The sequence below is a fragment of the Solanum tuberosum genome, unplaced genomic scaffold (genome assembly GCF_000226075.1).
Source record: "Solanum tuberosum cultivar DM 1-3 516 R44 unplaced genomic scaffold, SolTub_3.0 scf00243, whole genome shotgun sequence".
In the NCBI taxonomy this organism is placed as follows: Eukaryota; Viridiplantae; Streptophyta; class Magnoliopsida; order Solanales; family Solanaceae; genus Solanum; species Solanum tuberosum.
In genome coordinates this window covers 192,333-220,257 of record NW_006239166.1, presented here as the reverse complement: position 1 = coordinate 220,257, position 27,925 = coordinate 192,333, and the positions used below count along the sequence as shown (strand labels likewise).

The following is a 27,925-nucleotide window of genomic DNA, read 5'->3' as shown; positions in this document are numbered from 1 at the left end:
CAAACTCTCTCTTCTTTGCTTTTTTTCTTTTGACAGATTCACTCAATACAGATCGAAAGATGGCTCTATCAACAAGCCGAGCCATTAACCACATCATGAAGCCGTTATCGGCGGCGGTGTGCGCCACGCGCCGCCTATCATCGGACTCCACCGCCACAATCACCGTGGAGACAAGTCTCCCTTTCACCAGCCACAACATCGATCCTCCTTCCCGCTCCGTCGAGACAAGCCCTAAGGAACTCATGACTTTCTTCAAGGACATGACGGAGATGCGTCGGATGGAGATCGCTGCTGATTCTCTCTACAAAGCAAAACTCATCCGTGGATTTTGCCATCTGTATGACGGACAGGAAGCTGTTGCTGTTGGTATGGAAGCTGCAATTACCAAAAAGGACTGTATTATTACTGCTTATAGAGATCATTGTATCTTTCTCGGTCGTGGTGGAACTTTAGTGGAGGCGTTTGCGGAGCTTATGGGAAGGAGAGATGGTTGTTCGAGAGGTAAAGGTGGTTCGATGCATTTTTATAAGAAGGAAAGTGGATTTTATGGAGGTCATGGTATTGTTGGTGCTCAGGTTCCTTTAGGGATTGGATTGGCATTTGCACAGAAGTATAAAAAAGAGGATTATGTGACTTTTGCCATGTATGGTGATGGTGCTGCTAATCAAGGGCAATTGTTTGAGGCTTTGAATATGGCTGCATTATGGGATCTTCCTGCAATTCTAGTTTGTGAGAATAACCACTGTAAGAAACGAAATTCTCTTTCAATTAGTAGTAGTAATACTTAAAAAGTCCGAGTTTTTATAATTATTTTAAGTAGCAATACACATTTGATTGATAAGTACACTTGCTTCCATAAGTTCTTGCCTTCATTGTCAAAATTGTGTATATGTTGCGAGTGTTTGAGTGTTTTTCTGTAATATTCTGATGGATAGAATGTCCCCATACCTAATGACTTACAAATTATAGACTACAATTGGCATTTGATACTGAAAAAATTAAGATTCATCGCCTTCTTTGTTAAGTATGTAATGCGTTGTCACTTCAAATGCTGTTTTGCTGATGTAGATGGAATGGGGACAGCAGAATGGAGGGCTGCAAAAAGTCCAGCTTATTACAAGAGAGGAGATTATGTTCCTGGTCTGAGGGTAATGTGCATCTCCTTTTTGTTGAAGCTTATAGGGAGGAATTATATGATCTTGATTTGTGCTCTCTTTTATTTTGGAAGCTGATAGTTAGGTGAATGTGCTAGTAATAGTGTAATACTCAAGTAAACATTTATTATTAAATCTAGAATAAACTAAAATTGAGTTTCTGACATCCCTTAAGCATGCCCACAGGTTAAAGGTGAATCCTTAAATATCCATGTCAACAAAAGACATCATTATTGTTTTCCAAGATTAACAACTTTCATCCTTCTAATATTCAAAGTTAGAAAACTGAGGAAACTCAAATTTCAGGTGACTTGCACCAGTCTCAATCAGACTTTGAATCAAATGAAACTCGTTTTGACATCCTTTCACCACCAAATAATCTCTTTCTGAAGCCACACTTGTCTGCCATCTTGCATAGTCAAGGCCATGTATTGAAGTTTAATCTTTTCAAGTTTATACTTATAGAGGAGGTGTCAATTTGTCGTAAATAATGGTGATTGCTTTATGATAAACTTGTTCTTGCCTTTGCATTAGTTTCGGACTTTCAGACGACTGAACCAGTGGATCCATCAATTTTCAAGTCAGTAGGAGACAACAAATGTAGTGTCAATAATGACAGTTTCATACTAATGCTTAGGGTCCTCCATCTTCCTTAGGAATTTCTGTTGTAACGTTAAACTTTCAGCTGATAATATAAAAAGATGCCATTAAACAAATCCAATTCTGCTTTGGCTCTTCGAAAACAAAACAAAAAAATCATGACTGTTATTCCGGTCACCTATTAAGTTTAATGAGAATTGTGCAAATTTTCTATCACTTTGCCTCAATGCCTATCTCCTCATTTGACCAACTTGGTTCTCAACTTATCTCAAAAGAAAGAGTTATATTCCTCAGCCAGGCAGCTTATGGAAAAAGATTAGTCCCTTCCCTGATTAATTCTGTCCAGGAAATTCGTTGTCAGCCTCAATGGCATATAGCCATATACATTAGAAGTCCTGTTTTGTTTTTGGATACGTTTAACCAACTTCTGGTGTTCTAGCTGTAACCTTTTGCTCCAAATTTAAAATGTATCTGTTCTTATAGCTATATCCACCTTTGAAGATAGATATCTAACGTTCTTTATAGTCTTTTTCCACTTTATCCCAGATTCCAATGTTTCTTCCTAAATTAGTGACTTGCATTTTGAAGTTTGAATCAACTCATCTTTATACTCGGGACAAAGCAGTCTATTTCTCGATTAGGCGTTGAAAGAACCTTCTTTATCACTGTCTTTGCTTAGAACAACTTCACAGATTTGAAATCAACTCATCATGACTTAAACCTTACGTCAATTGGAAACCACACACGAGAAAGAAACGAAGGCAGGAAGGAGTCTCAAAGTCCGAAAAGATGTCCACTTGTTTTTCTAGATGATGATTGGTTAGCAGAATAACAAAGAAGTTTTGGGAATTGAGATGGCTCTAATCCCACGTGTCACTCATGTGTTTTCTAGGTTCTGTTAATTTTTCTAACTTCGTTTAATGGATGGATGAAAATTGTGAATTTTGGAAGATAATAGGGATTTTTTTGTTCACGTGGATATTTTAAGGATGTACCTTTACTCGTGGGGATACTTAGGGATGTTTTCTGTCACAGACTCTCTTAAGTCTGTTTAAACTTTAGTATCTTTCCATGGTGAATTAAAGGTAGCTTACAACTGTTATACCTTGTCCTTGCCCATTAAGCTCCTGCTTTTGGTGCATTGGTTCTAAGGATTCTGCATCTGCTGCATACTTGAGCAAGCAAAAGAATCATTTCCTAGAATTTTTGAAGATAGGTTTTTGATTGTAGCCAAGACGTTAAACTCCAGAAAACAATGTATGTCCACTGAATTAAGTGAAAATAACCTTGCAAATACTAGAGAAGTCTCAGTCATTAAAAAAATACCAGAGAAGTCTCCTGAATATATATAAGTTGTTTTGACTTGTCTAAAAGGAAGAGAAAAGAAAGAGACGAAGGATGCCTTTTGACTTTTGACAGGAAAAGGGTATCCTTCACTTCGTATGCTATTTTGTGAGGTCGTGGATGCAGTGCTGCATGAGCATGGCACACATCTAGGAGACCTAGAATGTCTAAGTGGTGTATGATGCACGTGTTATATTTACCTAGATGGTCCTTCTACTACGATCGAGGTAGTGCTAGATTATGTAGAAGATTGTATTAGTTTTACCGCAGGCAGGCCTAGCAAGAAAAGGAGAAGATGGAAAAAACAAAGAGAAGAGAGAGCTTCTCCTGCCACAAAGATGGAGCAGAAATAGAGATTATTATATGAGGATCAATTATTAAGTTTCACTTAGTGATGTAGGAAATAAAATATTGATGTTTTGTGACTCGTGTTCTTTTTTTTTTTTATGTTAAACAGGTAGATGGTATGGATGTCTTTGCCGTTAAACAAGCATGCACATTTGCTAAGCAACACGCCCTCAAGAATGGACCAATTGTAAGCACATATCATGCCTTTTCCCTTCTCTCTCTCTTTTCTGGTAAGGCACATATCATGCCTCGTTCCAGATTAATTTTCAGTAGTAGTTGGCAGTAGTTCTTTTTGTTATGTAATTTCTTATTTGTACATGCCTTGTATGCTGTAAACCATAATGTTTTAGATGCCTCGTGTCAATTATGTACTCTAATAATTTTATAGAAACTGTTAAGAAGAGTGAGCTTTGGCCTAGAAATATTGACAGGAGGAAAGAAGAGGAGAAGAAATAAAAGTGATACTAGAATGAAATTGCAACTGGCGTTACTATTATCTAAATATGTCCTTATTTATCTTTTTATATGATTGTTTAATAGAATCCACAAGTTCATTGTGATGAATTTTTCTACATAAGACAAATTTCAGGAATTTTTAATTGGTAGCAATTATGTTAACACTTAACATTTTAATGTTCTTTCAATCTGGTTCAGATTCTTGAAATGGACACCTATAGGTACCATGGTCACTCTATGTCTGATCCTGGAAGCACCTACCGCACTCGTGATGAGATTAGTGGTGTTAGACAGGTCAATACATCCTAGACTTTCTAATACATCTAAGCCTGTGAATGTTGCAGATAAAATCTTAATAAGATTATCATTAACTTTACAGGAACGTGATCCTGTTGAAAGAATCAGGAGCCTCATATTAGCCCATAATATAGCCACTGAGGCAGAGCTGAAGGTAAAGACTACTTTCTAAAGCTTGTACCCAGGGAAACTATGTTTAGCGTGGCGTTGATCTTGAAAGGACTGCTCAAATCTTTTGTTGGTTTTTGTTCCTTCTCTCCAGGATATTGAGAAAGAAAATAGAAAAGTTGTAGATGAAGCTATTGCTAAAGCAAAGGTGAGGGCGGTGCTTTATCTTCTATTCTTTAGTGATTCTAATTACGGAACTACTTTCTTAACTGATTAGTAACTGCTTATACTGTATTCCAGGAGAGCCCCATGCCTGACCCTTCTGAGCTCTTCACCAATGTATATGTGAAAGGGTTTGGAGTTGAGGTATGCAATTGTTCCAATTCATTAGTTCATCTCTTTATATTATTTACTGAAGAGTGTATTGTCTATAAATTGAGTTATACTTGCAAATTTTCTTTAGAAAACGTTATATAGCACTTACGAAATCAGTTGCAACTGAATTCTACTCCCAATCCCCAACATACCAACAAGATGGCGCATTATTTTGTGAAAATTATTATGAATGGAAATCCATCCTTGAAATAAACTTCAGTAAATATGGTCTGGACCTAGTATTCTGCTGAGAGCACTTTGACTAGCAGTGAACACATTTATTCGTATACCCATAGATGTCATGTGCTTTAGCATACCCTGTTCTTGTAGTTCATTGTGTTGTGCCTCTTTTATAATTGCTTAAACAAGGAGCTAGGGTGACTGTGAGTCTCACTCTCAGATGATCTTCTCTTTTATTAGAGTGGCCCATGGAGTTAAGTTGATGGGGTTGATGATGGAATCCAATCATTGAATAAAGAGGAAACCTTGGTAAAAACTAATGACTTTTAAAAATAAAATCCCTGAACCAAGGAAGTATTACTTTGCAAGCTTTATGGAGACCACCTCACACAAAGGGATCAGTTTTTGTGTCAATAGTCGCTTTGGCATTACTTTCCATTTGACAGTATATTGAGAAGAGATACACTCTTGGTAACCAGAGTAAGCATCCTCGGCTTGAATTTTTTTTAGTCACTGGTCCTTGCTTGGTATTCTTCTGAGAGTACTTCCACTAGTGATAAACACATTTATTCATTTAGGTATCCAGAGTTGCCATGTGCTAAAGTACCCCGTTCTTGTCAAATTGCCATTGTGTTGTGCCTCTTCTGTAGCTGGATACTAAATGAGGTACAGCGACTTGGGAGTTTGACACGATTTTATCTTTTATAAGAGTGGCTGGCCTGTGAGGACCTCAGTAAAAACTTTTGCTTTTTTTTTTCTTTCAAAAATATAAAATAATTCCCAAACAAAGGAAGAACTCTTTTGATCTTTATGGAGACTAGCCCAATTGCAGTTATTCTGTCAACAGTTGTTGTTGGCCTTGCCATTGAGTTGACAGAATATTGGGAAGGTAAACTCTTGATAACTGTAGTAGTAGCGCAGCATGCTGTGCGCTTGATAATATTTTAATCACTGTTTCTATAGTGTGATAGAGTCAATAGGAATGTGGTTAGGTTATTCTCGCTGCTTTCCATTTCTCTGGTAAATGTTGTGTGTGAGCATGTTAATGGCATGAAGAACACGGTGAGACTAAAGAAGAATTACAAACTATTGGGACTGCTAATCTAAGTTTTATGGTATGAACAGTAGGAGATGCTTCAAACTTGAAACTCTCTCTATATTTTTGTGGATCAACCATCTAGTTAGTTGAGAGTACCAGTGGAAGTGTGCTGTTTCGCTGTTCGTAGATCTTCAATGTTACGAAGTGTTTGATTTTTCATTTGTAATGTTAGCTGTGTATAGTTAGAAGGATGCAGATAGGACAATGTGCAATTAAGCAAGTGCCAAATAAATTTTGTTCTTGAATACCAAGAGATATTTGGAATTTTATTAAGGTTTGTTTGCACAGTGTGTCCCAATCAGATCATGTGGTAGGATCCCTCCATTACTCTCCATACTAGATACTGATATGGTGATTGTTGCTTAATTACTTATAAAAGAAGTTGAGACGATATTGTAGCAATATGTTAATTTAATTATATGAGGTGTAAGGATTATGTGGTCCAGGGCTATCTAATAACTAAATCACAGGAACCTTTTCCTTTATTAATTAGTCTATTAACTATCAGAAGTTATCTAAACTTTTTCCTGAGAGACCCGTCCCGTCCCATCCAGCTACATAAATAGCAGCTGGTTCCTTCTACTATGCTTCATTTGGTCAAATTTCAGACGTTGGCTTTAGTGTTCTGTAATTCTTTAGTTTAGTGATTGCAGTAGCTTGTTGCATGATCACTTAAGTGATTTTTGTTGTATTCCCTTGGAAAGTATTCAAAGCATATATATGGCATCTCAACTCCAAATCACCCACTTAAAGCTAAATGCTTACTCAATCCATTTTGCGGGACAAAGTTGTCCCCACTCCCTAGTAATTACTACTGGACATTTTTTGGAGTTTGTTAGCACTCTTGTTTTAGATGGAGTCAGTGTTTTTGGGCTAGCAATTCCTTTTATTTTTGTTCCTTGTAACTATGCATCTTCTGCTTTTTAATGAAACACCTTCATCAAAAAGTGAGCTTTAGGATATTGAACTATGGAAAGAGTGGTTAAGTTTGAAGAGGTAATCCTAGTTCTTTGCAGCTCCTATTTTTATACATAATATCACTTGAAACAATACAACTATCCGAACAGTGAACGGAAGAACAACTTGCAAGGCTACAACCAGAATATGTCTCGTTAAGGAGCAATTATATTCTGGGTGAAATACTCTAGGTGTAGAATGTTAGATGGCTTCAACTGATCAGTGTGTGTTATTTTTCAGGCCTATGGAGCAGATAGGAAGGAACTCAGAGCTACACTTCCCTGAGGGCCACGTTTGCATTTTTTGATCTCCTTTTTATACGCACACGAGATAAAGCTATAAGTACAACAAATAATTGTGATGGTAAAATGATTGGGCTTCATCAAGCATAGTGACTGAAATGGTTTGTCTTAAATGTAGGAAATTCCCCCCTAGTTAATGTTTCCTTTCTGTAACTGTAAGCATAATTCTCGTGTATTTCCCGTTTTCCTCTATTTTTCCATCTTAGATGGTAATAAATTCGAGTGTAGCACTACTACACGGTGTTTTGATCAGCTTGAGTAGTTTTTACATTCATATCACTATTTTACCTCATTACTTGAGCCGAGGGTCTTGCAGAAATAGTGTCTCGACCTCCTTGAGGTAGGGATGAGGTCGGGGTACATTCTAACTTCCCCTTACTCTACTTGTGAGATTATACTAGGTATATAGACGTTATCACCATTTTACCCAATTGCATCACTCACTATAGATTGCGAAAAACGTGTTCACATTGGGTGGTTGCATCAATACACATGTAGAAGGATGAACTCTTGAAATAAACATTCATCCCCGATTTTGTTCAAAACTTTTTCAAAGTATCAAGATAAGAACACTCACTATACATATCTTGCTTGTACTTTCACAATGAACTTATCTTTTTCGAAACTCATTCATTCAACTTGAAAATTATGTCACACAATGCTAGAAGTCATAAATCACATACAAAAGTTATAGGAAGGGTTAAGATGGTGAATATAGGTAAATTTCATTCAAGTGTCTGACTAAACTTTTTAAGAAAAAATGTATCTTAATGACTCACAAGTCACCAATAGTATATAGAGTAGGTATTAAAGGTACAAATATGGGAATTAGGAGACAAAAAATTAGCTGAATGCTAGGTACTAGACACTGGATAAAGAGTGAAAAAAAAAAGCAATTTTCCCAGCTCACTTTAAACTTTTAAGCATTTCAATATATATTCCCCTCGTGGGGCAGCATATTTAAATGCAGCCAAACAAAAACGTCTGAACACTGACAGGTATCTATCTGTCCACCAATAAATAACTATACCCATTTCACTCAATTTAAAATATCATTTGCATCACCATTTCATCATCCATCAAAATCTGTGTGCTTTGTAAATTTTTTACAATGGATTAGATTAGTTTATCTTACTTGTCTTTCGAAATAACTTTTCTACCTTCATAAGATAGTGGTAAGGTATGTATATTCTACTTTCTCCATATCTCATTTGATATATTATTGTTGTTATTATTTTTTTACGTGATATATTTAAAATCTCGTAAGCTTTAAATTCTTTTTGTTAAATTTTGTATCAAATTAAAACGGAGAGAGTACTGTGTTATCCACAGGTCTGCTTCTCACAGTTTTGGTAAAAAAAAAGTAAGGCAATGACACATGTTCAGAGCATCCTATGCTTTGCTCACTATTCTATCAACTGCTCTTCTCCAAAACCCAATTCACCGACCCATCATTTTTCTGTGTACTCTGTTTGTAATTTATACTGCTCAGGTTTCCAAGATTGAATAAAAAGAGTTTATAAAGGATTATATCCACCTAATACATTACCTTCAGCGGTCGTTTGGTAACTAGTAAAGAAGCAACTTATTTATGTATTAGTTTCTGTATAAGTTATGTAGCATTTGATAGTTAGGAGGAGATTTGTATGGGAATTGAAAATGAAATGAGTAATTAATATCCGAATAATTAATATATATATATATATATATATATATATATATAAAAGAGAACTTTATGTTACATGTAGGATAACAAAAATGTACCACATCCAGAAAAAGGATAAATAAATCTTAGTATAAGTTTTTTAGTTTTCATTTTAGAATTATGTAATTAAGAAACTATTCCCTTTTTAAAGGGGTTTTTGTGATATTTTCAGTCTTAGAGTATATATTAACTTAATATTTTCTTTTCTAGTGTTTTGATGGTATCTACAATTTGTTTAACAACATTTTGGTGAAATCGTAAAACTATACAATTTTGTCGGAAAAGAGCTCTGTATAACACATTTATTTAGTTATTTTCGTCTGATTTCTTCAAGACATTTCCCACTACTTAGCGATGGATGTAAATTATGTTGTGGTACGTGTACGTGAGATATTAATCAGTTATATAATCAGATATATTTAGACGTGTAAAGATATTTATAAGGACTTTGTATTCATGGGACCTCAAAAAATCAGACAATCGTTGTGGGTGAAAATACCCTGAGATGAAGGGATCTATGAGACTTCTCGTAAGATTTGGATAATTCTCTTTCTTTTAAATTAGTTTTCTATGGCTTAAATTAAACCGAAGAACAAATTTGACACATCTCTTTCATTTGATAAAACCAATCAAACGATAAAAATTAATACCGATATAATTAATCTTTAACATTACTAATATACCGTATATTCTATACATGACCTAACTTCGTGCCTAGATATATGACCAAGCAAAGTGACTGACTTTTTTCTTTTTTTATAATTCTTTTTTAGTTGCTAAATTTTGAAATAGTGAAAAGTTTCAACTATTTCATGTGCCCCATGTTGATTAATTAATATTATTACTATGATTTTAGTTAAAATAATTCGTTAAACGATGTCTTGAACATAACAAAACTTGTTAAAAGTAGTGGTTATATAATCTAATAATAACATGTTGGTACCCAAAATCTGAAGCAACCCATTATAAAATTATATACCTTCTCTGTAATTCCAACTTCCTCTTTTATTATATGGTATTTATTTCTTTAATAATATACATAATCGTGCAGTGAAATTTCTGCCTGTTCAACACAATTAAATATTAGGATTCTAATACAAAGCTAATAATCATATCAGAGTGAATAGTTATATAACTAATACAAAGCTAATAATCATATCAGAGTGAATAGTTATATAACTAATACAAAGCTAATAATCATATCAGAGTGAATAGTTATATAACTAATATGTTACATGTAGGATAACAAAAATGTACCACATCCAGAAAAAGGATAAATAAATCTTAGTATAAGTTTTTTAGTTTTCATTTTAGAATTATGTAATTAAGAAACTATTCCCTTTTTAAAGGGGTTTTTGTGATATTTTCAGTCTTAGAGTATATATTAACTTAATATTTTCTTTTCTAGTGTTTTGATGGTATCTACAATTTGTTTAACAACATTTTGGTGAAATCGTAAAACTATACAATTTTGTCGGAAAAGAGCTCTGTATAACACATTTATTTAGTTATTTTCGTCTGATTTCTTCAAGACATTTCCCACTACTTAGCGATGGATGTAAATTATGTTGTGGTACGTGTACGTGAGATATTAATCAGTTATATAATCAGATATATTTAGACGTGTAAAGATATTTATAAGGACTTTGTATTCATGGGACCTCAAAAAATCAGACAATCGTTGTGGGTGAAAATACCCTGAGATGAAGGGATCTATGAGACTTCTCGTAAGATTTGGATAATTCTCTTTCTTTTAAATTAGTTTTCTATGGCTTAAATTAAACCGAAGAACAAATTTGACACATCTCTTTCATTTGATAAAACCAATCAAACGATAAAAATTAATACCGATATAATTAATCTTTAACATTACTAATATACCGTATATTCTATACATGACCTAACTTCGTGCCTAGATATATGACCAAGCAAAGTGACTGACTTTTTTCTTTTTTTATAATTCTTTTTTAGTTGCTAAATTTTGAAATAGTGAAAAGTTTCAACTATTTCATGTGCCCCATGTTGATTAATTAATATTATTACTATGATTTTAGTTAAAATAATTCGTTAAACGATGTCTTGAACATAACAAAACTTGTTAAAAGTAGTGGTTATATAATCTAATAATAACATGTTGGTACCCAAAATCTGAAGCAACCCATTATAAAATTATATACCTTCTCTGTAATTCCAACTTCCTCTTTTATTATATGGTATTTATTTCTTTAATAATATACATAATCGTGCAGTGAAATTTCTGCCTGTTCAACACAATTAAATATTAGGATTCTAATACAAAGCTAATAATCATATCAGAGTGAATAGTTATATAACTAATACAAAGCTAATAATCATATCAGAGTGAATTATTGTACATTGATACAGAACAAATTTCAAAAATTATTGCAATACACATTTCAGGAAATCTTACTATGTTTGATAATTTATTAAACTCTCATCATATTTGATTAAAAAAAAATATTGTTTAAAGAGAACATCATGAAATATTGACTTCAAAAATAATCTTGACTATTTTAGTATTTAGTAGTGTAATAGAAAGTTCTAGTTGTAGAATAAATAAATTAATAAATATAGATCTAGTAAAATTAGATTTAGAGGTTGCCATGTCTCTTTATTTTTTTATTTATTAAATAGAAAAAAGAGGATCCACCTAAAAAAACATCTAGACAAAATCAGGTGGATATATTTGTCAAAAAGGGAAATTAATAATTACTACAATATGTTAAATTAATGTGTGACATGTTTCAATTTTGGTCCTTTACACTCTGTTTGGATCATTGTTACCCATTGTTTCATAATGTATTGTACTCTATTGTACTGTACTGTATGGTAGATACAATGTTTGGCTAGATTGTATTGTTTGTATTGTTTAATAACATTTTAATTGTTTTGGTTTTGATTGTATCGTACTGTATTGTAATTTATAAATTTACTAAAATATCCTTAATTATTCTAGGGTAGGAGGTTTGACAAAGAATTAAATAATATAAGGTAAAGGGTAAAATAGTATTTTGAAATATTATGTAAATATATAATTGGAAAAAGAAATTAAGTAACAATGGAAACACACCAAATCGGTTGTTCCATAAAATAGGGATTTTCATTGTTACGTAACAACGAAATTTAACAATACAATACAATACAATACATTTTAAGTAACAATCAAAACAAACATTGTAGGTATAGTAACGATACAATACAATACAATGGGTAACAATTATCCAAACAAAGTGTTAGTTATATGCATTGAAATTTAAAGGTTTATTTATTCTCATATATATTGTCCAAATAATATGAGCATTTGATTTTTTCTTTCCTCCTTTTCCCCTAAGTTTTAGAGGTGGTGTCCTAAATTCTAGCAAGGGGAAACTAAAAAACCTTTTTTTCCTTTTATATATATTTACATAGTATAGTTTTTCAACGAACAAATTCAGATGAATTCGCTTGCAATAAATAGTTTCACTATCGATGAGATCATTTCTTTTTACAGGATAAAAAAAACATAAAATCAATAAACAATGATACAAAATTATTTTGTAAAAACAATTTCTTTTATACAAAATTTTAAAGACATTGTTTTCTTTCTTTTATCTCATTATTACTTTTCTTTAAAAAAAAAAAAAACTATTTTAAGTCTAGCATCATGTATTAAAACATGTACTCCATTATCAGACTTAAAAATGGTCACAAGAGCACCGTCCACATATCCATCTACCAAAAATATATAATAGTGTATTCATTTTAATGTAATAGTAGTATTTAGTTGGACAAGAAATAAATAAATATTATTTAAGACAAAATTAAATTATATCATTTTCTAAAAATAATAATATATGAAATAGAACAAAAAGAATATTTAATCGTATCAAAATTCCCAAAAATTGAAATTGTATAAATAACACTTGCGACATTACCTCAACAGACTGTATGGAAAAACTGTCCTAAGTGACACCACTATGTGCTGTAATATTTTGAACTCAGAATATTATTTAGGATAAAACAAAAAATTTAAAATAAATTATTTTAAAATATAAAAATATATATCCTATTTAGAATATATTATGATAAAGAACCACCAAGGATTGTGGTGGAGTGGTAAGTACTCCTTCATCCTTAACCAAGAGGTCGTGGGTTCGAGGCTCCTTGGTGTAGAGTCGCCTTTGTTAAGGAGCGTTTTACCCCAATGTTGGACTTCCCGACGTGAAAAATGCGATGTAAATGCCTTATTTTAAAGTAAATAATATTAGTGATTACTTTTACTATTTAAAAAAGAAATACTTTATACTCTAAATAAGATCTAAACTTCAAAAAAATGCCATATAGATGACTTATTTTAATACAAATAATATTAGTGATTGTTTTTACGATTCAAAGGAAAAATACGTAATACTCCAAATAAGATCTGCATCTCAAAAGATGTGATGTATACTGTTTATCCTAATGTGAATACTAATGAGTAATTATTTTCACGTCTCGAAAACTTAAATTACAAAATCAAAAATCGAACTCTCACCAATAAGAAACCATCGTTATGAATCACAGTATATGTAAAGTGTGTGATGTCAACATCAAATTACAACTCACATTATTCACTCCCAGCTGTCATCCAGCTGGTCCTTTAAGTTCCCTATATTCCTTTCTTTTCTTCCCCACTCTCTCCACTCTCCAATTTTTATTTAATTTTTCATAATTACATAATGAAATATTAATATTTTTACTTTTTAGCCAGCCAGCTGAAATAATTTCACTCACCTAGTCTTTTAATAATTTGTACTCATTTTGGCTTATTATAAATTTATAATTGTTGGTTCATTGAATTGTTGTGTAGGGTAAAAATCTCTTTTATATAATACACATCAAATATTCTAATTTTGTTTTTATTATTAATCATATGATATTGGAATCCACGACAAAAATATTATATATGGTGGAACTGAAGTTTATGATTTTTTATCGAAAATTTAATTTGATGTAATAATAATAAGATTATATAATCAATAAAAACAATTCTAATATAAGATTCTATTAAAACTTCAGTTTCAATTAGACACATTAATTGTTCGCCCGTTCAAATTTAAATATTATGAGTTATAATTTGCTAAAAAAGAATAATTTAATGTGTTTATGATATAAGACTATAAGTTACGTTTTTCTCTTTTATTTGTGCAAAGCTAATAATAATAATGACGACGAAAGTTATAAATGTAAATTAATAAATAAAAATAACTAAGACGTGTTATCCACGTAAAGAATGTATGGCAGCCAAATTAGTTTGAAAAATTAGGCAAGTCAAGAATCTTTTAACTCAAATTAATTCACAAACAAGTAAACATAAAAACAACTTTTTTGCAAAACTAGAGGTTTGAATTAGAAACTTGTTATTTCCTCTATTTTATATTACATGTCTCAATTTATTTGCTCATTTATAAAACAAAGATAAAATCAATTAATTTTTCTTATTTTTTCTTATAATGTTTTTTTAAGAAAATATAAATATTGTAAAGTTTTTCGAAAGTTCCTCTATTGTTAATTTGGTATTGACAGGTAACCACATAATTTTATTTTTAAAAGGAGTTAAAAGGATAAATTAGTAAAAACATCTTTTTTATTTATAATTTTTTAATAAACATGTAAAAATTAAATTAAATATATAATATAGAAGAGGATACCTTAAAATTGCAAAATGTCCTTTGTAAGATTGAATTCAAGTGATCTCTTAAAATGATATACGTATCTAATTAACTTTTATATGTAAAAAAAAGTCCTTCTAAAGCTTGTATGGTTTTTTTTTGTTTCAAAAATTTAATAGTGACATCTTAGAATTATATCCATATAAATTATGCTAACATTTATTATAGTTGGTTTTCTTATTAATAATTATTCAGAATTATTTTAGTCTAAAATCACTATACCAAGATATATGCTAGAAAATAAATACCTATACGTGAAGTAAAGTTTTATCCGTCTGATGTTCATACAAAATTATCCTACTTTATTATAATTGAGCTACAAATTGAAGTATATGTATCAATCGTAAATTATTATAAATATATTTTAAGACATATTTCATTCACTTATCAAGTTGATATATGATGCAAATAAATATTAGTCTAATCTAATTTAGAGGCTAAACAATGAAAAACTATAATCGAACCTAACATGGAGTTTTGTCTTCTAACTACCATTTTAAATCCAATCGAAAATCATATTTTTTTTAAAAACTACGTGACATACAAATATTTTCACTAAGCAAATCCAATAACTGAATTCAGAGATAACTAATACCACAATATACTACTCCCTTCCATTGGTGGCTCAAGAATAAAGTCATTAAAGAATGTGCTTTAGGCCTTCAAAAAATAAAAGACCTTGAAAAACTTGTTTTTATTAAATAATTAGTTATTTTTATATTTTTGTTGTTACATATACCAAGAGCCAGTATGTTAGTCATATATGTAAGTATCCTATTATATAATTTTAAAAAATATTCTTTAAAATTAATAAAATGTTATCGATTTGTTGTAATAGAATACATTAGTTTTTACTCTCAAAAATCTTATTGGTAAATGATAAACATTAGGTAATGTAGTTCAAAGTTATAAATTATCAAATAAAATTATAGTTTTAACTAAAAAAATTAAAAATTGAAATAAGATTTACAACACACTAAATAAGGGAATAATGACCTTTTGAAAATATTAAACGTGACTTATTATAATACATATAGCAGTTTTTTTTTCTTCTAATGATCATAATAGAGTTTTTGTTATAACTTGAACTATTAAACTAAAAACTTGATAATAAACCTTAGGTAATTTAGTTCAAAGTTATAAAATATCAAATAAAATTATAGTTTTAACTAAAAATATAAAAAATTGAAACAAGATTTACAACACACTATATAAGGGAATAATAACTTTTTGAAAAAATATTAAATGTGACTTTATAATACATATAGTAGTTTTTTTTAATGGTTATAAGAGAGTTTTTGTTATAACTTGAAATATTAAAATAAAAACTTGATATAATTTGGAGAAAGGAGTCTATTCCTATGTCATTATGCAAGAAAATTTATAAACATTTTTTAAAAAAACTAGAAAATGCTATTTAACGATATACAATATATAATTTTTCTATCATCATAAATAAAAATGTTTTTTTTTTAGATTTTAAATTTGATTGTTTTAAATGATCAGTCCGTAGATTAGTTAAGTTTCTATCTTTCACTAATGAGCATGTACTACAATGTTGGCTTTGATTTTATTTTTGTTTATGACAAATTCATACATTATCTTTATAACTTTGTATATAAAAAAAAGTTAAAAGAGTGAATTTCAAAATAAAAATACATGATTTTTATCTAAAAAATTTATGATATTTATTAAGATTTGACTTTAGGTTAATGATTGTATTGAGCAACTCATGCTCCTTCTGTTTGATGTGATACGAAGTTTGAATTTTTATTTTTTTTATAATTTTAAATTAAATATATGTTAAATATATCAAAATATTATTTAATTTTATAGTATTTAACATGTGACGTAAAAACCCTAAATTAAGAATTACCAAAAAAAAACTCTTTTTAAAAAAATAATAAAAGAACTAAAAATAAGTACATATAATAAACAACTTTAAATGATGAGAATACTTACCAACTACCAAAACCCTTTACTTTTTTTCATTAACCCATAATCTTTACATATTAGTATTAGGTAATTTCCCGTTAAGGTCCCTTTTACATTAACACCTTATTTTAGACGGTTAACATACCGTTTCATGAAGTATTATATTTTATTATTTTGATGACTGTAATATATAAATAAATTATATTATTTTCGATCATCACATAAAATTATACAACAATAATTTAAAAGATAAATTTATATAAAAAATTATTAGAGTAGTGATAAATTTATTGTAAAAGATTGAGAAAAATTTAGCAAATAATGAAATATAATAGATATTAAATACTAACAAATTGAAAAAAAGAAAAGAAGAAGATAATAACCGATCACCCTAAATTAATCGCCATGTAAAAAAGATTTTCATTATTACATAATGATAAATCTAACAATAAATTCAACAATTCAGCATAATATTGAACAACAATCAAAATAAAACATTAATAATCATTCAAAACAAGTTGTAAGGCATAAATATCGTTTGATACACGAAATAAAGTGAAATATCACCTAATTATATTTAAGATTAATTTATATTATGTTTGACTAATGATATAAAGTTAATCGTAGGATAAATTTATATTAATATAATTTAATCCCAACCTTAATAACGGAGATCACATCAAACTTGGAGATTTTTTCATTCCATCTCTCAAGTGAGGAAAATCAATAATCCCGATATAATTTAGTCCGCGATCGATTCAATAGAATTACACGCACACTTTAACCGCGAGTGTAAATAAAAGCATCGAGTATGCAGGTTCTATATTATATAAAACCAAATCCCATGCCTTCTATAAATAATTAAATTTTGTCAATTATAAAATCCCACTACTTTTTATTTTTTTGTCCGTTTTCTATCTATATATTTATGGTAATTAATTAATTATTACTGATTCTTTGAGTAATAATTAGTGAGTTCTGGTCTAATTATCCCATTATTGAACTAATCTGGATGTTCAAAATTTGTATATATTTGGTAATTAATTGACCTTTCCTCTTCCAGAACTCTTCTTCTCCTTCTTCTTCTCCTTCTTGTATTCCTTTCTTCACTTTAATGGAAGCTCAATAACTTTCATTATATAGTGAAGAGAAGTATTTTCTCAAGAAAAACCCAGATGAAAATGGGTTATTTTGGGTTTGATTTTTCTAGTTTTCAATCGATTACAGCATTTTGTTTGTTATTGATGCTTGGGTTTTCGTTTTCCCCAATTGGGTGTCTAGGGATTCGTAGTTTTCCTGAGGAGAGACGATTTACAGAAGCGCCGGAGTATAGAAACGGCGTTCAATGTCCGGTGACGGCGGAAACTCAAAATATGGTTCATGTAGCGATGACGCTTGATTCAGAATATCTCAGAGGATCTATGGCGGCTATACACTCAGTTCTCCGTCATTCATCTTGCCCTGAACATATCTTCTTCCATTTCATCGCTGCTGAGTTTGACCCGTCTAGTCCACGGGTTTTAACCCAGCTAGTCCGATCTATCTTCCCTTCACTCAACTTCAAAGTCTATATATTCAGAGAAGATACAGTTCTAAATCTCATTTCATCTTCGATCCGTCACGCACTTGAAAACCCATTAAACTACGCCCGGAATTACCTCGGTGATATGCTTGACCCGTCGGTAACCCGGGTCATTTACCTCGATTCCGATATCATCCTCGTCGATGATATCGAAAAGCTATGGAAAACCCCTCTTTCCGGTTCCCGGATTATCGGAGCACCGGAATACTGCCATGCAAATTTCACAAAATACTTCACCGATTCTTTCTGGTCCGACCCGGATTTACCCCGGGTATTCGGGTCACGAAACCCGTGTTACTTCAACACCGGTGTGATGGTAATGGATTTGCAGAAATGGAGAGAAGGTGATTACCGGAAAAAGATAGAGAAATGGATGGAGTTACAGAGACAAAGAAGAATTTACGAACTGGGTTCATTGCCGCCGTTTCTGCTTGTTTTTGGTGGGCTCGTCGAGCCCATTAATCACCGGTGGAATCAACATGGGCTCGGCGGCGACAATGTAATGGGCTCGTGTAGATCATTACATCCAGGCCCAGTAAGCTTGTTACATTGGTCTGGTAAAGGAAAACCATGGGCCAGGCTTGATGAAAAAAGGCCTTGTCCATTGGATTATCTTTGGGAGCCTTATGATTTGTATAAGCCCAAGCCCAAATCAAGGCCCAATTATCAAAGGAGTAAAATGAGACTTTATCAACATCATAATTTGGATTATTCTAGTAGTAATATACTTTTTGGTTACTCCAATTATTTCATTTGATTTTTTTTTTTTTGACAAGGTTGATTTAAGTGATTCTTTGATAGCCTTGTACAGATTGATTAGTTGGAAAAAAAATAAAAAAATGAGAGAGAGAGATAGTGAAAAATTAATGTGATTTGTTTAGAGATTAAAGTTGATTACACGAAATTTTATTACTAGTTCCATTGACTTGGAACAATTTTTGAGACAAATTTAGTTTGTTGTGTATTATGTATCCACTATGTGTTTGATATTTGTATTGAGTTGGACTAAATTTGAATTCGCTTGTGAAAGTCTCGAAGAAAAAAGAAATTTTACATATCATTCTATTGCAATCGTGGTCTAGTGTATTTTTTATTTTCCATTTGCATACTTCATAAATAATAGAGATAGGTTAATAATGTAGCTAGACCATTGACATGGATTGTGCTGTGGTGGTGAGACTGTTTCATTCTTGATTAAAATTTTGCGAGTCTTGAGTACGAAACAATTAATGCGTGATTCAAATATAATTGTAGCTCCAATGTTGAAACTAAAAAAAAATAGCTAGACCAAACTGATTAATATTTGAAATATGTTCTACTAGTCATTGGACTATTGACTTATTAATAATTAGCATAATCTTAGCATCTCTATATTTCAGCCAAACCAAGAGTATTTGTTGAGTTGAATTACGCGTATCTCTACTAATTCATGGTGTACATTTGCTTTTTAATGCTTCTTTCGTGGCTATTTACTTGTCATTTTAGATTTACACGGTCTTTTAAGAAATAATGATTAATATAAATATTTGATTACAATATTCACATTAATTAATATATAATCTTATGTCTTGAAAAATGATTTGAGAAATAAGCAATTATTGTTGAAAGTAAAATACGAAAAATAATTTTTTTTTTTAATATGTTAAAAGTGACAAGTAAAAGTAATCCAAACTACCAAAAAATAAGGAAAATTTACTAAGTTGCTCATTTTGTTCAGTTTTACTTGTCTACTTTAGACTTTACGTTCCTTAAAAAATGATTGATATGCTTGTGTATTTTACCATAACGTCCATATTAATTTATGTGAATATCACGTCTTGGTAAGTAATTTGGAGAATAATTAATTAACATTAAGGTTAAAACAAGAAAATAATTTATTTTTTCAATACGTTAAAAGTGATAATAAAAATAACAAAATTATTTTTAAAATTGTAGACAAGTAAAAACGAATGGAAAAAATACTTCGTTGGATTCCAATCTTCCACGACTCATCTAAACTTTATTGGTGTTGTATTTTATGTTACTTTATCTGAAAAAAGGTATCTTAACAACAAAAGCTTATTTAGCTTTTGGTTCTCTTGATTAGGTAATGTTAATAATTGTAGTAGGTGTTTATGTTTCTTCTTTTGTGAAGTCTAAAAATAAATAACTAAATAAATAATGTGATTAGGAGCTTTATTTTTTTAATTATTTATAGAAGAGAATGATTGATTAAGACTAATTAGGGATGTTGACAATGATTTATAACGGCAAAAGGAAAATAATTAAGTGTTAAAAAAGGGAGGTGTCCAACTTTAGTTGTTACTTGGCATCAAAGTTGTTTTCAATCAATTTTTCTCATTTGGAGGTTCCTTACAATAGAGATATGCTTGAGATATATACCATTTTGATTCCAATCTACGGTTCAAGATTCTAATTCTTTAAATAATTGAATTTCAAATTAATACATAGTAACTTGTATATATTGAATAATTTTTTATTAATAATATAATCAAAACTATTAGATTTGGTTGAAATCATAATTGAAGAGCTATCATCGTTCTTGATTGCAATCACACAAATATTTATAAATTAGGTTTTTTTTTAATATTCTCATTGAAATACGTGGACATACTCCTTATTTCTGAGACATTTATTCAAAGTTCAAATACAACTCGTCGTTTTTCTTCTCTCTCATGACGAATAACATAGTGATTAACATACTTTTAGGAAAAACATTGAATAGTAAAAGATCCAACATGTAGAAGAAGACAATTATTATAAATTTCTGAATTCTTGCCTTATTTTGTACCCTTTTATTTCTTCTTAAATTTTGTGTCGAGTTAGACAATCAAAACATAAATTGGATCAAGGGAGTACTTGCCTTGCTCAACTTGTTCTTCTAACTTAATTTGTATGCATATGATTTGTGGGGCTCAAAAAATTATAATGTGAATATCAAAGTGTAGCACATGGAAATTAGCTGGAGGTTTTTTTTTTTTTTTGGCCTTTTGATGACCATTGACTTCAAACATTGATGTACAATATATTTGTTTTGGTTTCTATAATGGACAACCAAAAATAAAAAGAAATCGTGCCAAAGATGATGTCCTAATTAGTGTGAATGTTTACTTAGTACCCACCATTTGTATACACACAATGACACAATATGACCAATTCATTAGTTTGGTTGGTTTTATAAATATTTCCTTGCCCTATAAGTATTTAATTGGTGTTTTTATGTAAAATATTAGGAAAGTATCACTATTTTTCTATTGAAAGTTTCACTAAAAAATAAGCCATTTCCATTTTCATTGATTGAATCAATCAGAAAAGAAAAAGATATTAGTATCTTCATACAGAAAAATTATGAAGCTTTTCAGTATTTTAATGAGAATTTAATATTCATCATGTGTTTTTTTTATTGAGCTGATTTGATGGAAAATGGATAAAAAAATCATATTTACAATATAATTTTTTCGTTGATTCATGGTGGAAAAAAATCTTTATTTTTAAAAATCAGAGTATATGTAATACAACATGATGCAAAAGAAACGTGTCGTGTATATTTTCTCTTTTTTTCAATTTATGCCAAATTTATTTTGTTGCGAGATTGATATAGTAAGGTTAATGGTGTATTTAGTTTGACGAAAAATATTATTTTGAAAACGTGTCATTTTTTGATGCTTTGGATTACCTCAGCTAAAACTTAAAAGGCAAAAATGATTTCCTCAAAATTGTCTTTTCCTTCACAATTTACTCAATTTGTTAATTTCATATCAATATTCCAACCAATATATAGATATTATTATGAAATATTTTGATATTCAGATATTTTATCAAAATACTACACAATTTGCAAAAATTACGAACAATGTTTAGTAAATATTATTTTTGTTTCAATTTATATGACATTGTTTGATAGAGTTTAAGGAAAAAGTTAAGTATTTAAAAAAAAAAACTGTGATCTAAACCAAAGTATAGCCATTTGTATGATTATAAATTATCTCATTATAGGTAAAATGAAAAATCTCAAGTTAATTATTTTTATATAATAAAGTGTAATAAAAAAAATATCACATAATTTGCAACCAATAGAATATCTTTTAAAAAAAATTCTTACATCCACTAATTATCAAATATATTTCAGAAAATTCTTTATTTTGTAAGAAATATTTTCTAAAAAATTTTCTACCCTACTAAACACACAAAGTCTAATTTCTCTTGGATAAACGATAAGTGTTTTTAAAAATATATATTACTAAGTGTATTATAATAATTATGTATAGATTTTTTTCTTCCAACTTGTTCATGTGTATGAATTCAAGAGTCCATTATCTTAGTAACATGATTTTGTAATTTCAAAAACATAGATTTACGAGAGTCGTTCATTGTACTTTAAAGTCTGACAATAAAAAATTTATTAGAAACATCAACTCTATAAATAGACTCTACAATATATGAATTTAAATTTATTCAAATTTCAATATGACTATCGAATATCGATCGATAGATAAAAAGAAAACATTGATACCCTCATGTGAAAGCTTAGAGACTTGGGTAATTGCATATTACTTACTTTATTTAATTGTCAATTAAATAAATTCTCAAGTTGACGTCTCTTCACATGCTTTGTATAATTTCAACAAAAAATAAATTAAATTATTGAGCATATAATATATTTGCAGGTATCAGATTCGAATAATATAATTGGCATTTATAATGCAATTTGCACTTTAAAAATTATACTCTGATTGCTGGAATGTGTGGTGACCAATAAATTTATAGTGTGGATTTGTCTGTCCTCTGGCTATGTTCTGATTTAATGCTTGTATATAAAAGGCAAGTACAATGCGAATTATTTCGTGTTCACGTAAGATTCGGAAAAAGTCACACTTCAAACTTCAAAGGTTATGATACAAACAGTTTATCTAAATGTCAATATAATAGATTTTATGGCTTAAACTTATAGTCAATACATTACATAGATAAAATTTTGTTATTGTTTGACATAAGACATATAAACATGCCATTTAATTTAGGCTTTAGCTGAACTATTATAAAACTAAATAAGTCGACACATATTACGAATTAAATCTCACATAATTTACAATGTAGTTATCTAAATAAGTAGACAATGCACTATACAGTCACCAGGAACCATTTGACAAAGGCTGGTAAATTTGTTTAATAAAATTAGTACAACACACATGTGACAGTTGGCACGTCATTATACACCCAAACCTACAACCTTTTTTTTTTCCTACAAATTAATTGAAATAACCCTAAGCAAACTTTAATTTACTCCAATAATAAATAAAATTATTGAAAGAAAAAATAACCATATATATATACTCAACAATAACCATATCAAAAAACATAATCATCCTCCAAGGCTCGTCCTGATTCTCGTAACATCCTGATCGTTGATCTGAAATAACTTTTTAGATATTTCATCTGGCAGAGTTGGGCCTGTCGCGAACGCGGCCGGGGAAGCCATTTGGACACCAGGGTTCTGGCTACTCAGCCCAGACAAGGCCAATGCTTGCACCTTAGAGTCAGTATTATAAAGAAAATGGATCATACCTTTTGGAAAAACAAAAGAATCTCCTGGTCTTAATTTTTGGGTAAATAAGTGATTTGATGTGTTAATAAATCCAACTAAAAGTGAACCCTTTAGTAAAATAGCCACTTCTGAGGCTCGAGGGTGGGAATGAGGGGACACAAGGCTATTGGGACCAATGTCTATTCTTGCCATAGTGAGTCCTTGAGTGTTCATACCTGTAGTGATTACAAAATTCGCTCATGAATATATGATTAGACGTTCAATCTGTTTAAGTAATTTGACCTGGTCAGGAATGTATGACTTGTCCGATTCGTTTAAGAACATGTTCACGTACTTATTTATCCCATTTTGATTCGTCAAATTCAGTCTATCGAAAATTGGGACTGATATATAACTCAAATTGATCCATGAGCAACTTTATCAAAATATTTGAGATGATTACGAGCTTGAACCATTCAACTATTTAGTTTACAAAATATGCACAAGTGTATAAATTATGTACACTTATACTAAATATACATAAAATATACATGTAGTATACATACATATACATAACACATCCGCAACTTCTTATTTTTTTGTTAGATATATTCTAACCTTTCTATAACAACATTTCATTATAGTGGTCAATTCTCTTTTGGAATCGATTTTCATGTTATATTATATTATACGTTTCATATAACAATATTTCACTACAACAATAAAAAAAAAATCGATCCAGACAAACGACATTGTTACAGAAAGGTCCGATTGTAAATAAAACCATAAAAAGGCAAATACTGGATGATTAAACAAATTATATAAAAACAAACAAAAAAAATATCTTGAAAAGAGTTGTACGAGTTTAGTTTTAACCTATTGTTTAACCCATTTTGACCCAATTTATTTCAGTTTAAGTAACTTTTGACCTACACATATTAATTATGTTTATTTTGACCTCAACCCACCCATTTAACACCCCTACGTACCTGGCAAATTGAAAATTGAAGTAAGTGTCACATTGAAACCAAATACTATGCCAATTTTACCAGCCTTGGACAATGTTGATGTTGCAAAATGGGAAATATCTACATTTTGTGGATTGATACATGGCACACCATTATAGAAATTTTCTCTTGTCCCTTTTTTGGTATCAGCAACACAATAATCTTGGAGTGGATCCGGGTCGGATCCAACCAAGCCCAATAAAACAACAAGTACACTCATACTAAATACTATAGTGCTAGTCTCCATTTTGATTAATTTGAACATCATTAACTAATTAATGACACATATATATAAGTTTTTGTTTGGTAAGAAGATGTATTAATTAACATGTTGTCTACTTGGATTAGAGATTGAGTAGCTTAAGAGCATTTAGAGGAGGAAAAAACAAGGCAAAGATGTTGATAATGACCAAAATTAGAAAGTTGAGGGACCACAAATGTAAAGTGCAAGGTTTATATATAGTATAGGTTGGGTGACTTTTCATAACTTGATTGGTCTTTTTTACATTTTGTTTGGAGGGTTGTTACCTATTGTTTCGTAATGTTTCATATCGTATTATTATATTGTGTCGTATTGTATTGTTTTAATGAATACAACACTTAGATAGACTGTATCGTTCTTCGTTGACGTTATAGATTGTCATGCATTCATAATTTGAATGATAAACCTATAAGAAAATTAGGGTACGAGGTAAAACTATTAAGAAAAGGTAGGGTAAAGGTCAAAACAAAATTATTAAATAATAAATAAAGACATAATGAGAAGAAAATATTAAGGTAACAACGCGATCACACTAAATTGGTTGTTACACAAAACGGGTCTTTTAGCTTTCGTTGTTACTTGACGATTGATTTAAACGATACAATACAATAAAATTTAAGTAATAGTCAAAACAAACATTATACTCAAACTAACAATGTAATACAATACAATACAACAAGTAACAACCGTCCAAACAAGGTGTAATTAGCAGATATTATATTTTCTTTTGAGGGGCTTGATGTTTACCATGCAACTAATTCACTTCTTTAATTTATTTATTTTTGGGGCCATGATATAAATGAGAACTTTTAGATCTTTGCTTCTAAGTTAATATATTAGCCCATCTTTAGATAACAGTCCATCGGATAGATAAGTAAAATATAGGAACCTTTACATAATATAGCCGTCACCTCAAAAAATGCACAAAGCATCCTACGTTAGTGGGATCTGAAGAAGGGTCGTACCTCAAAGAAAGTGATGTAAACTTACCCTAATGTAAGTAGGTCAATTGTAAGTATTAGTGGTTGCTTCTGACGCTCAAACTCGTGACTTATAAGTCATACGGAAACAACTTTATCGTTGCTCCAAAGCTCCCCTTTAACGAGCAGATGCATAATAAATATCACCTATTGGTTCTCATTCCAAAAAATGATGCAACTTACATGAGGGTATGTTTCAAGATTATTAAATTAAAGTGATTTATGGAAAACATGGAACTTAATTGATGATTTTTTGAACTCAGAACATCTTCATCTAACATTTCTATTTTTTTTTAAAATAGAGTAATAAAAAATTGTTAAATTCTATGAACTCAAGTTATAACCTCTCCATCTATTATGTGGATCAACCCATACTAGCTGAGTTGGTTTGGACTTTATAACTATATATATTTTGAATTACTATTTCTTATACTACATGGCGATTCAACAAAGTTCACAGTAAAAAAACATTTTTTTAGTCTTTAGTCTTTATAAATTTTGGTTAATGTGCAGCATATAACCAATGAATAATCATTGTACGATATGTATATAATCGATGTATATACCGTTTACATTTATTATCCAATTGTTATACGTAGAATATATTTCAACGACGAGTACAATACATAACAGATAGAATTTTTTTAATCGATTGGCTAAAAATGATAAGATATTAAAATGGATTTATAGAGGAATTAAGCATTTTAACAGTGAAGGTCACATCAAATATCACATATGTCAAGAACAATATTAACTAAAGATATTCTCTTTGCTTTATGGCCTTTTTGTAGTACTTCAGGATGGCCAGTGATTTGGGCCCAAATCAATGCCCACTAAAGTACATACTTCTCTATGGGCCTGTCACACAAAGGTCTGGCCTCTATTATATGTTTGCCTCATAAAACTTGATATATCCTAAAAAAATATATTTGGAAATTGAATTATATTTGGATATGAATTTATCTTGAAAAACAATTAAATTTTTGTTGAGCTCTAGATTAGTGGGAAATAAGATCCTTGGTCTCTTTATATGGTTTTGATAAAAATAAAAATAAAAATTGTGAGCTAATTATTGAGGTTGAGTTAGAACTTGTTTGAATGGGCTTATAGCCATAAGTTAGCGATTCTAATTTACTACTTTGACATATTTTTGTCCTTTTGTCTAAAAAGCAGTGTGGGGGAGTGTTGATTCTCACATCGGTGGACGGTGGGCATTAGAGTCTCGGGGCAATCCTCTCCTCATGAACTAGCTTTTGAGTCCGAGTTAGGCTCAAAATTTATTTCCTTACATGGTATTAGAGTCAGGTCCAATCCAATTCATTATTTCACCCGATGTTGGACTCCAATCTTATATTGTCCATGTTTAAGATGTTCAATCCTACATGTGGGAGAGTGTTAAGTCCCACATCAGTGGACATTGGGGTCCGTGGTCTCCTAATATGGTGTTTAACAATCTTTACCTTATGAGCTAGCTTTTAAGATTGAGTTAGACTCAAGATTCATTTTTTTTTTTACCAAATTTTGGGATTTTTTAAAAAAATCACTTGAAAGACTGATCTAAACTATATTTTTTTTCAAATTTAAAACTCATCATATTTTTTTCCTTTTGAAAAAGTCACTCCAATATATAATCAAACACTATTTTGATATGGACAAACATGAGCTAAGATTCCATTATTATTTGAGAAGAAGAAAAAAGAAGGAATTTTGAGAATTCATGTAATTGATGTACTTTTAAATTAATCATTTCACATAATTAATAATGAAGTTAAAAAACATAATTGGACAACGACCTGTAAAATGTTTGAGATTTGAATTTGTGATATGATGTTTCGTTGAAGTAGCTATAAAATATCAATATTAGGCTTGTTTGAATTATTATTTTTTGTTGCAGATAATATTATTATGCTCAAAATTTTTAAAAAATCTATCAAATTGTAGATATAACCTTAAAATTTTAAAAACACATCAAGTTAAATATTAAAAACCTTAAAAATAT

At 30.2% G+C, this 27,925-nt stretch overlaps 3 protein-coding genes across 3 annotated transcripts; 2 read left to right on the top strand and 1 right to left on the bottom strand.

Moving 5' to 3' along the window:
- Positions 1 to 7,472, top strand: PDHE1-A (pyruvate dehydrogenase E1 component subunit alpha, mitochondrial-like). Its single transcript, NM_001288457.1, is given in 8 exon segments — positions 1 to 744; positions 1,069 to 1,148; positions 3,556 to 3,633; positions 4,101 to 4,196; positions 4,282 to 4,353; positions 4,462 to 4,515; positions 4,608 to 4,673; positions 7,159 to 7,472. Coding segments are annotated over 8 exon segments (1,176 nt in total). The 5' UTR covers positions 1 to 59; the 3' UTR covers positions 7,204 to 7,472.
- A 10,036-nt stretch (positions 7,473 to 17,508) lies between these two features.
- LOC102583441 (probable galacturonosyltransferase-like 9) lies at positions 17,509 to 19,174 on the top strand. The gene has a single exon (XM_006357153.2). The coding sequence runs from the start codon at positions 17,747 to 17,749 to the stop codon at positions 18,908 to 18,910; it is 1,164 nt and encodes a 387-aa protein (XP_006357215.1). The 5' UTR covers positions 17,509 to 17,746; the 3' UTR covers positions 18,911 to 19,174.
- A 4,221-nt stretch (positions 19,175 to 23,395) lies between these two features.
- On the bottom strand, positions 23,396 to 24,931 carry LOC102583112 (germin-like protein subfamily 1 member 1). The gene is made up of 2 exons (XM_006357152.2): positions 24,667 to 24,931; positions 23,396 to 23,913 (listed from the first exon to the last, which is right to left on the bottom strand). Exons 1-2 carry the CDS (start codon positions 24,929 to 24,931, stop codon positions 23,516 to 23,518), a joined length of 663 nt encoding a protein of 220 aa, XP_006357214.1. The 3' UTR covers positions 23,396 to 23,515.
- Positions 24,932 to 27,925: the final 2,994 nt, after the last annotated feature.

Coding starts and splice junctions, on each gene's coding strand:
- LOC102583441 (XM_006357153.2), top strand. CDS start 17,747: ATGAAAATGGGTTATTTTGGGTTTGATTTTTCTAGTTTTCAATCGATT.
- LOC102583112 (XM_006357152.2), bottom strand. CDS start 24,931: ATGGAGACTAGCACTATAGTATTTAGTATGAGTGTACTTGTTGTTTTA. Junction 23,914..24,666: donor TTCAATTTTCAATTTGCCAG/GTACGTAGGGGT, acceptor TAATCACTACAG/GTATGAACACTCAAGGACTC.